The 10,575-nt window shown below is 31.4% G+C and overlaps 1 protein-coding gene and 1 pseudogene across 1 annotated transcript; both read left to right on the forward strand.

Annotated features, from left to right (window-relative positions):
* Positions 1-4,537: 4,537 nt before the first annotated feature.
* LOC132164455 (alpha carbonic anhydrase 7-like) lies at positions 4,538-6,194 on the forward strand. Its single transcript, XM_059574971.1, has 6 exons — positions 4,538-4,642; positions 4,749-4,966; positions 5,067-5,276; positions 5,452-5,619; positions 5,711-5,764; positions 5,915-6,194. Exons 1-6 carry the CDS (start codon positions 4,561-4,563, stop codon positions 5,999-6,001), a joined length of 819 nt encoding a protein of 272 aa, XP_059430954.1. The 5' UTR covers positions 4,538-4,560; the 3' UTR covers positions 6,002-6,194.
* A 203-nt stretch (positions 6,195-6,397) lies between these two features.
* On the forward strand, positions 6,398-10,348 carry LOC132162999 (alpha carbonic anhydrase 7-like; annotated as a pseudogene).
* The last annotated feature ends 227 nt before the right edge of the window (positions 10,349-10,575 follow it).

The following is a 10,575-nucleotide window of genomic DNA, read 5'->3' on the forward strand; positions in this document are numbered from 1 at the left end:
AAAAAAAAGTAAAAGAAAAATGTTTAAATATTAAAGATATAATTATATCAACAATTTCTTTTTAATTTAAATTGTTGTAGTAAGTAATGATATCAGATCGGAAAGTCCTGTCATAACGTCATTCAATATCTTTCATTAGAATTGATCAATATCTACCTTAGAATTGATTATTCAGCTAGCTTATGAGATTGTTGGTTTAACAAATGCTACCTTTTCATAGTCAAATGTTTAAGATTCTTACACAAGATACATGATATATAACGTGTAATACAAAGCCATCCATACATTGGTAAATATTGAAGCAAGTTGGGGGCCAATTGTGAGGGTGTGTGGTCTGCCTAAGGTTTTGGTGAGTCTTGCTAATTTTCTGCATATATAATGATGATCATAAGATAAGATGGCAAGTGATGTATCACATGATCTGCCATATCAAACACGTAAAAGAAAACTAAGCCATATTATTATTATTTTCAAACTTTTGCTCAAAAGTTACATAGAAATATTGTAGATCAACCCTTCTGGGGTTGGTGGAGTCTGGGGATCGTGGAGTCAAATTATTTCAACCCAATAATGTTTTTTTAATCTCATTTTTCAAATTTTTTTTTTTTTAAAAAAAAAAATGTAAACACGCGTTTTTGAAACCGGCGTGTATTAATTAATCATGCCAAATCTTTTAGTGAGGTTACAATCTTGTGCTTTTGTGACTCAAAATAATAAAAATGTATTTTATAAAATAAAAATTTTAAAAGTAGAGAAGTCATTTTTTTTTATCTTAATTATAAAGGGTATTTTTTTTTTAATTTAAAAAATTCTTGTCTAGGATATGTTTCGTCCTTTAGGGAAATTCACATTAAATAATAACTTTAATTAGGTCATGGCGAAAATTTGGTGTTCTGCACCATCAAATATGAAGCAGGCACTTAAGTTCGAAAGCCCAAAAATAATATAATCATTCACATCAAATAATTTTATTTCTCTTATAACAAAATACCTAATAAATAAAATACCCATTGACAAAACCATCGGAGCCACCGTCTTAGTTGATTTTGGAGGCTTTGATGTCGGGGGCTCGGAGGTGGGTGTGGAGGTGATGGGCGTTGGGTTAGAATGAATGGAAACATCCATTGTATTAATTTGAATTAAAATACGGTGTTTTCATCTATATTGTATTTGATGTTTTTATCTCATGTGTCAAATTTTTATTGAATGCTGCAAAATGAGGTTTTAGACCACAGATTGATAGAATGGGCTCTCAATCCAATAAGGGATACTTAATAAAACAAAGGCAAATTGAGTTAGTATGAATTTTTTGAATCCAATCTTTAAAAGTGTCACGTATTTCTTGAACATATAAGAAATACTTTTTTTTTTTTTTTAGTTATTAATGCTATTCAAAATACGTGTGAAAATGACATACTATTAAAAAAAATATGTATTTTTTCACGTGGTAACGAGATAAAAAAGTTTTCCACAACTCAATATATTGAAAATTTATGTCCATAAATTAAATTCTCCATTTTTAGGCTTTGGGTCAAGTATTACATCATCATCACAAGATTTTAAAGCGATTCAGACGTCAGCATTTACGTCGGACGAAGCTCTACAATGTTAAAACATTGATATATGTTCTGAAGAAAGGAGAGATAGAGACACTGAGAGACGTAAGAAGAAAGTATACGATACTTATATATGTATATAAAAGCAGAATCGTTGAAGAAAATAATTTAAAATTGTGACAAGTGGTGGTGTAAAATATTAAGAAGTGTCACTTTAAATATAACATATAAGCATAAATCTAACATATTAAAAAGCTAAATCAAATAAGATTTCTTTAATATTTCTTATTGAGAAATTTAGAACAAATAACAAATATAGTATCTACAATATCATATATCATCACATATTATATATGATATTCTATTTCACCCTGCTTAATTTACTTTTATCATAGTCTAATTTTAAAGAGATTTAAATCGAAAAAGGTTGGTTACGAAGTAAATTACTTTTGATTTTTTAAGAATAACAGAATTAGTTTCCGGTCGATTTTTTGTTTTCTTATGGTTTATTTTCTATGAGTAAACCATAGATCGATGACGGATTGAGCGTAAAGAAGAATTTTCACTAGAGTAAAGGCAGCGAATGAGATTGCGATTGATAAAGTATTAGTAGTGGAGATAAAAAAGACAAAGAATCAAGAACCTAGCAGCGGATAGAGACGTGATTTGTCGGAATTTGCTATAGTCTATAGATCTGAAATTAATTGAGACGGTGACTTTTCATAAATATTGTCTTATAATAGTCTAATAGGCTATTATGTATGTCATAAATAATGTTTAAGTTGTGAAGATTTCAAATTATATCTTTGTCATTGTACGAAACATTTTGTTCCATTTTATTGTTATATCAATGAAAAGATAATTCGTTAAAAGATATTAAATTACTTTTGCCATTTATCCAAATTAAAATCAGAAAAAAAACACTACACTTTCAAAAACAATCCTATTTTTTTTTTTTTTTCTTTTTGAAAAATATAGAACTTCCATCGAAGAAATTTCATGAGCATAAAGCTCTTACAACATAGATTATACAGCTCTTGAAAAATCATAACCAAAGCTATAAAGCTTACAAAGTCATAAAAATGGCTTCAAGCTTCCGCTAATCTATGTATAACTACATTTAAGGAACATATCTACTTCATGCATACTAGATTTAGGACATGTGTAGCAAAAAAAAAAAACAAAACTAAAAACTAAAATCCCGACCGTGAGAGTTAAGCTTCCACACTAATCTACTACATCCTCAATCCGAAGGCTAGGACAAAGAAAATAAAAAACAAAAACCCCACAAGCAGTAGTGGAGGAGCACGGCATTGTAGACATCCCTTCGGAAGATACGTCTTGATCGAAGAAAACGATCAGATCTAAGGTTGAAGAGATTAGATCTGGATTTAGATCTAGAACTAAATCTACAAACTAGATCTAAAGCGACCCACCAAAAACGGAGACCGGTGGAACCTACAGAGAAGACATCAAGCAATGCTACCATAAAAAGAGAGTAAAGAAGATCTAGATCTAAAACTTTTCTTTTCTTGAAATTCATTTTTTGTGTTGTCTAGAAAAAAAGGAGAGATGAAATATGTACATTGCACGTATTACAAGCTAAACATTGAAGGCAAATCTGTACGTGAATGGAATTGAATTAGTCAGGGTAGGTGGCTTGGTCGGTTGGGCTAGCGAGCTGTACGTGTTTGATGATGACTGAGATCGACTCTGAACTGGCGTTACCTTAATTAAAATATTCTTATCTCCTCATTCTCCACAAACAATTAATTAATTATAACATCAAATGAGACAAAACCTACAGATATATAATGCTTGCACTTCAACAATACTAAATTATATAATATATCGTCAAATAAGTTAAACTTGATGACCAAAGCTTTGATCATGCAAATTTTTTATTTGTTTATTAATTTATTTTTTGTTTTTACGTTCATACCAAGAAATTAAATAATAGATATGGAGGTTGAATCTCACTCTGACCTTTTGGCTGTTCTGTCATGACTCCATATTCAAATTTTTTTGATCGAAATTTGAAAAAAAAAAAATCATATAAATATTGTCTTGCCGCTTTGTTGGAGTAAAATTGTAGTGTTCTTCGTTTTAGTCAATTTATTGTCAAAAAGTAGTTCATGAATTTCACATTACGTTTGTTCCTTTCGAAGTATACCAAAAACTTTGCCTAGGGTTTTGAGTCATTTACAAGCTTTATGTGTTGGATGATGTAAAGAAAAGAAAACCCAAACCCTTCAATTCAATCTGCTTTGGTCAACAAAGAGATGCGTCCCATGGACGTTGTCCAAATTAATGGAACCTGCCCCTCGAAGTGTGTAAATTAAATGATGTGAAGGGAAAGAACAATAAAAGGTCAGCTGGGTCGTCTTCTGAACACTTGTAGAAAATTGGTAAAAAGAACATCATGGAAGACAACTTCATCTTCTTCTTCTTCTTCTTCTTCTTCTCTCTCTCTCTCTCTCTCTCTCTCTCTCTCTTATTATGTAATTCAAACTTGGCCCCGGGCTTTGAGTATTTTACAATCTTTCTGTGTTAGATGATGTCAAGAAAAGAAAATACAAACCCTTCAATTCAATTTCCTTTGTTCAACAAAGAGATGCGTCACCATGGACGTTGTCCAAATGGAACCTGTCCGGCCCTCCAAGTGTGTAAAATGATGTAAAGGGAAAGAACAATAAAAGGACAGCCGGGTCGTCTTCTGAAAACTTTTTAAACATTGGTAAAAAGAACATCATGGAACTATGGAAGACTACTTCGTCTTCTTCTCTCTCTCTCACTATGTAATTCAAACATGTTAGCTGAAATCAAATGGACTCCACGTCAATTGAGCGACAAAGTAAGAAAAATAACATATTGAAAAGTCAAACCACGTTTTCTATGTTCATATTACAGAGAGAGATTCAGAGATGGTGCTGCTATATAAGGAGCCAAGCGCTCAACCCTCTACCCCCACAACACTTCAAACTTTCGAAATCCCAAAAACAAAATGATGAAGCTGGGAATTACCCATTTCTTGTTATGCATTTATTTTCTTCTTCTTGTTCTCAATTCAACATCTCACGAAGTTGGTAATTAATAAAGGCTAATGCCATGTTTTGCATAAGCTTTCTATTTATGTGTATTAATTTCTTTTTTACCATTTTTTTCATCCTTAAAATCTTATTAATGGTGCAGATGATGAAAGAGAATTTGATTATGATGAAAAAAGTGGAAAGGGACCAGCTCAATGGGGAGAGCTCCACCCAGAATGGAGCATGTGTAAAAATGGATCAATGCAATCTCCAATTGATTTGTTGGATGAGAGAGTTGAAGTAGTTTCCTATTTAGGGAGACTTAAGAGGAGTTACAATCCCTCCAATGCAACTATTACCAACAGGGGCCATGACATGATGGTAAGCAAAAGGAGAGGGAGATCGAGCTATAAATCAATAAATCTTTTTTTTTTTTAAAAAAAAAAAAAACTAACCTTTCTTTTTTGAATGATTTGTGCAGTTGAAATGGGAAGGCTATGCAGGATATATTGAAATAAATGGAACTCAATATGAACTGAAACAGTGCCACTGGCACTCTCCTTCTGAACACACAATCAATGGCAAAAGATTTGATATGGAGGCTCACATGCTTCATGAGAGCTCAGATGGAAAGATTGCTGTTGTTGGAATCATATACAAGCTTGGCCGCCCTGATTCTTTCTTATCATCGGTAAGTATTTTCCGGCACACCTAACACGTCTCTGAAACCTTTCTGAACGTACAAGAGAATTATACCAAACACATCTCTTTTTTTTTCTTTTTCTTTTTTCGTTATAAAAAAAAAAAAAAAAAAAATCGCCTTTCTTTCTCTCTCTAATGGGTGTTGTGTTTTTGAATATATATAGTTGGCGGATCATTTAGCAGCCATTACCGATACTAGAGAAGCAGTGAGTGTAGCGGGCATTGTGAACCCAAAGAATATAAAGATAGGGAGTAGAAAGTATTATAGATATATTGGCTCCCTCACAGTTCCCCCATGTACTCAAAATGTTGTGTGGACTATTGTCAAAAAGGTTTGCTTCCATCCCTCCATTTAAACTAATTAATTTTTTTTTAAAACTAAAATTGTAATTAATTTATATTAATTAACTCATGATGCATCAGGTGAGAACTGTTTCACAAGAACAAATCAGGTTGCTTCGTGTGGCCGTTCATGATGTGAGTAGCTATTGAACATTCCCATATATATATATATATATATATATATATATGAAACATGCATGCAGCTGTGTAGGGTTTTTTTTTTTATCTTTTTTTCTTTATGCTGGCTGATTATTCTTTTTTATTTTTTTATTTTTTATTTTTCAGGATTCAAATACTAATGCAAGACCACTACAACCAATAAACAGGCGCTCAGTGCATCTTTATAGACCAAGTGAAGGCAAAGAGGATTAAAATCTTATGATTTTACAGCAATCACTCAACATATATTACATGCTTTTAGAAGTGGACGGCAGAAATATGTTGAGGGTTGAACCATTTTTGCCCTAATTACCCTATTATATATACTTTTCAGTCATTATCTATATATGGTTCCTTTATAGTTAAGTTGTAGGGACATGGTGATGGTTTGATAGAGGATACTGTGTCGTTGTGTATTCAGGTATTCATATACTAAAATAAATAAATATATTTATTTATTCTTAAGTTTTTTTTGTTGTCAAGAGACGTCGCTTTTCACGGTGTCACAGGCATCTAATTGGAGCAAAGCCCCAAATATCCTGGTTATAAAAAAAGAAATTAAAAAAAAAAAAAAAAAAAAAAAAACTAATATATAGATGCGTGAAGGGCATGGGAAAGAAAGGTAGTTGGGAAAAGAGCTTGCCATCTACACCTCATCTAACTTCCATGAACAAGGTATTAGATTGAACCCTCTAGCATTGCATATAAAGATAGTCATGTTTCGTTATAGTATGGATTCGAAATGTCAGATGACTAGAGCAGGCATATGAGGTAGGTAAACACTCATGACTGCTTTCCTAAAAAATGTGCGATATGTTAGCTGACCAAGCACATGCATAATATGAGCATGCCTACTTTTTTTATAATTTGGTAACTGTCTTAATAATTAATTGACAAGATGCATCGTATCACATGGTACACCGGTATGTGAGGTATAATGGCTATGTACTTACTATATATACTTGATGATTCTATGGTCAAATGTGTGTGGATATGTTATATGAGCATTGGATTCAATATTAGTTGTTTCGTGATCGGCGCAACTATAATTGACGAGTCACTACAGGATGTATATTATTAGTAGCGTAGGCCACTCGAGATCGGATTCGGTTGGACTGCTAGTATGTGGAAAGCACCAAAATTGTATTACAGGTTACTTGAAACAACGCCAACCCTACTAAAAATAAATAATATCTCAAGTAAATCATGTATGATAATTATGATGAATTAAACTTGCTATTTTCAGCACGTTTGCCCACTCTCCTGTCAGGAATGGTTCAAACTTTTCACTAGTTTTGTGATTTGACTTTGAATTTTCAAGGGCGGCTTTTATTATTTCTTAAAGTAGTTGAGTGTTTTTTTTTTTTCAACTTATCAAAAAGTTAAATCCCAACTGCCCAAGAATATCAGAATATTTAAAAAATATTCTTGATCACTTTAAAATAAAGAAATTAATATTTCTTCAAGCGAGCCTAAGGAAAAAACTCATAGCATTTTATAAAGAGAATTAATGTTAAACAAATTGTCACTTTCACACTTCCATAGCTTTTAAAATTAATATTTTATCAAATTTTAACAGTGATATTTCCTAAATTCAATATTAATTTTAAAAGTCACGCCAAAAAGTATAAAAATAAAAGACTGGAAATAAGAATGTATGTAGCATTACTTCTTATACACATAGAGGCCATTATAATACATATTATATACTTCAATATGCAAAATGTAGCCAATACTTTGGTAATTATATCAACAATGTTTAAATATTAAGGATATAATTATATCAACAATTTCTTATCGGTATAAATTTTTATGTTTAGGAATAATATAAGATCGAAAAGTCCCATCATTCAATATCTTTCATTAGAATTGATTATTCAGCGAGCTTCTGAGATGGATGGTTTAACAAATGTTACCTTTTCATAGTCAAATGTTTAAGATTCTTACACAAGATAAATGATATATAACGTGTAATACAAAGTCATACATATATTGGTAAATATTGGAGCAAGATGGGGGCCAATTGTGAGGGTGTGTGGTCTGCCTAAGATTTTGGTGGGTCTTGCTAATTTTCTCCATATATGATGATGATCATAAGATAAGATGGCAAGTGACGTACCACGTGATCTGCCATATCAAACAACTGAAAGAAAACTAAGCCATATTATTATTATTTTCAAACTTTTGCTCAAAAGTTGCATAGAAATGTAGAACCCTTGTGGGGTCGTTGGAGACTGACCGGAGATAGTGGAGTCAAATCATTTCAACCCAATAATGTTTTTTTAATCTCTCTTCTTGAATGAAAAATTGTAAACACGCATTTATGAAAGTCACGTGTACGAAAATTGGGTGTTTTGCACTATCAAATAGGAAGCATAGACTTAAGTTTGAAACACCAAAAATAATATAATCTTTCACATTAAATAATTTTATTTTTCTTAACAAAATACCTATTGACAAAATCACCGACAAAACTACCAGAGCCACCTTTTTCGTTGGTTTTGGAGGCTTTGGTGTCGGGGGCTTGGAGGCGGGTGGGGGTGGTGGGCGTTGGGTTAGAATGAATAGAAAAGTTTACGGTATTGATTTGAATTAAAGATACAATGTTTTCATCTATATTGTATTAATTTTGTGTTTTTATCTCATGTGTCAAATTTCTATTGAATACTGTAAAATGAAGTTTTACACCACTTCCTGATAAAAAGGGCTCTTACTTCATTAAGGAATACTTAATAAAAAAAATGATATAAATTTTTTGCAATTGAGTTAGTATGAATTTTTTAAATCCATACTCTAAAATTGTTATGTATTTCTTGAACATGTAAGACGAAGTACGAAATATATATATATATATATATATATTATTAAAAATATATGTGAGAATACTATTAAAAAATTATGTACTTTTCCATTTGCTAACTAGATAAAATTTGTTTTTTCACAACTCAATATATTGAAAATTTCTGCCCATAAATCAAATTCTCCGTTTTTAGGCTTTGGGTCAAGTATTACATGATCATCATCACAAGATATATATATATGTTCTGAAGAATCAAGAGATAGAGACAGTGAGATATATACGTACGATAGTTATATATGTATATAAAAGCAGAAATCATTGAAGAAAATAATTTAAAATTGTGACAAGTGGCGGTCTAAAATATTAATAAGTGTCACTTTAAATATAATATAGAAGCATAAATCTAAACATATTAAAAATCTAAATCAAATAAGATTTCTTTAATATTTCTTACTGGGAAATTTAGAACAAATAGCAAATATAGTATCTACAATATCATATATCATCATATATTATATCATAGTCTAATTTTAAAGAGATTTAAATCAAAAAAGGTTGGTTATGAAGTAAATTACTTTTGTCATTTTTCCAAATTAAAATCTGAAAAAAAAAAATACAACACTTTCAAAAACAATCCGTGCATTACACGTATTACAAGCTAAGTTACAATGCAACTATTACCAACAGGGGCCATGACATGATGGTAAGCAAAAGAGAGGAAGATCGAGCTATAAATTAATAAATATTTCAAAAAAAAAAAAAAAAAACTAACCTTTCTTTAATTTTGAATGATTTGTGCAGCTGAAATGGGAAGGTGATGCAGGATATATTGAAATAAATGGAACCCAATATGAACTGAAACAGTGCCACAGGCACTCCCCTTCTGAGCAGACAATCGATGGCCAGATATTTCATTTGGAGGCTCACATGCTTCATGAGAGCTCAGATGGAAAGATTGCTGTTGTTGGAATCATGTATAAGCTTGGCCGCCCTGATTCTTTCTTATCATCGGTACGTATTTTCCTGCGTTGGTGTTTTTCCCAAACCTGATGTACAAGAGAATCACACCAAACACGTCTTTTTTTTTCTAATTCGCCTTTCTTTCTCTCTCTCATGGGTGTTGTGTTTTTGAATATATAGTTGACGGATCATTTAGCAGCTATTACTGATACCAGCGAAGCAATGAGTACAACGGGCATTGTGAACCCAAAGAATATAAAGATAGGAAGTAGAAAGTATTATAGATATATTGGCTCCCACACAGTTCCCCATGTACTCAAAATTTTGTGTGGACTATTGTCAAAAAGGTAATTTAATTTGCTTCCAATCGCTTCATCAATATTTCAACTAATTAACAAGTTTTTTTTTTTTTAAAAAAAAAAAAAACTAAAATTGTAATTAATTTGTATTAATTAACTCATGATGCATCAGGTGAGGACTGTTTCACTAGAACAAACCAGGTTGCTTCGTGTGGCCGTTCATGATGTGAGTAGCTATTAAATATGTCCCATATATATATATATATATATATATATATGAAAATTCATGCAGCATTTTTTTTTTTTTAATGCACAAAAATACAGCATATATATATAATATAGCTAGTAGATGCATGCATGCAATTTATGCTGGCTGATTATTCTTTTTTATTTTTTTTTATTTTTAATTTTCTGGATTCAAATACTAATGCAAGACCATTACAACCAATAAATAGGCGGTCAGTGCATCTTTATAGACCAAGTGAAGGCAAAGAGGATTAAAATCTTATGATTTTACAGCAATCACTCAACATATATTACATGGTTTTAGAAGTGGGAGAAATATGTTGAGGGTTGAACCATTTAGGCCCTAATTATTACCTATTATATATGAAAATTCTAAAACGACTCCAAACGATACCTATTCAAAAGTCTAGGTGATTCACAAATATTAAGCGGAATAAGATCTGACCTAACAATTAATAATTAGCCAAATACAGATATGTAAT

This window comes from Corylus avellana, chromosome ca10 (genome assembly GCF_901000735.1).
Source record: "Corylus avellana chromosome ca10, CavTom2PMs-1.0".
Lineage (NCBI taxonomy): Eukaryota > Viridiplantae > Streptophyta > Magnoliopsida > Fagales > Betulaceae > Corylus > Corylus avellana.

What these genes read in the sequence shown, in the direction of transcription:
- LOC132164455 (XM_059574971.1), top strand. Translation starts at nt 4,561, where the DNA reads ATGATGAAGCTGGGAATTACCCATTTCTTGTTATGCATTTATTTTCTT. An exon ending in ACAGGGGCCATGACATGATG is followed by an intron (nt 4,967 to 5,066) that starts GTAAGCAAAAGG and finishes TGATTTGTGCAG; the next exon opens with TTGAAATGGGAAGGCTATGC. An exon ending in CTGATTCTTTCTTATCATCG is followed by an intron (nt 5,277 to 5,451) that starts GTAAGTATTTTC and finishes GAATATATATAG; the next exon opens with TTGGCGGATCATTTAGCAGC.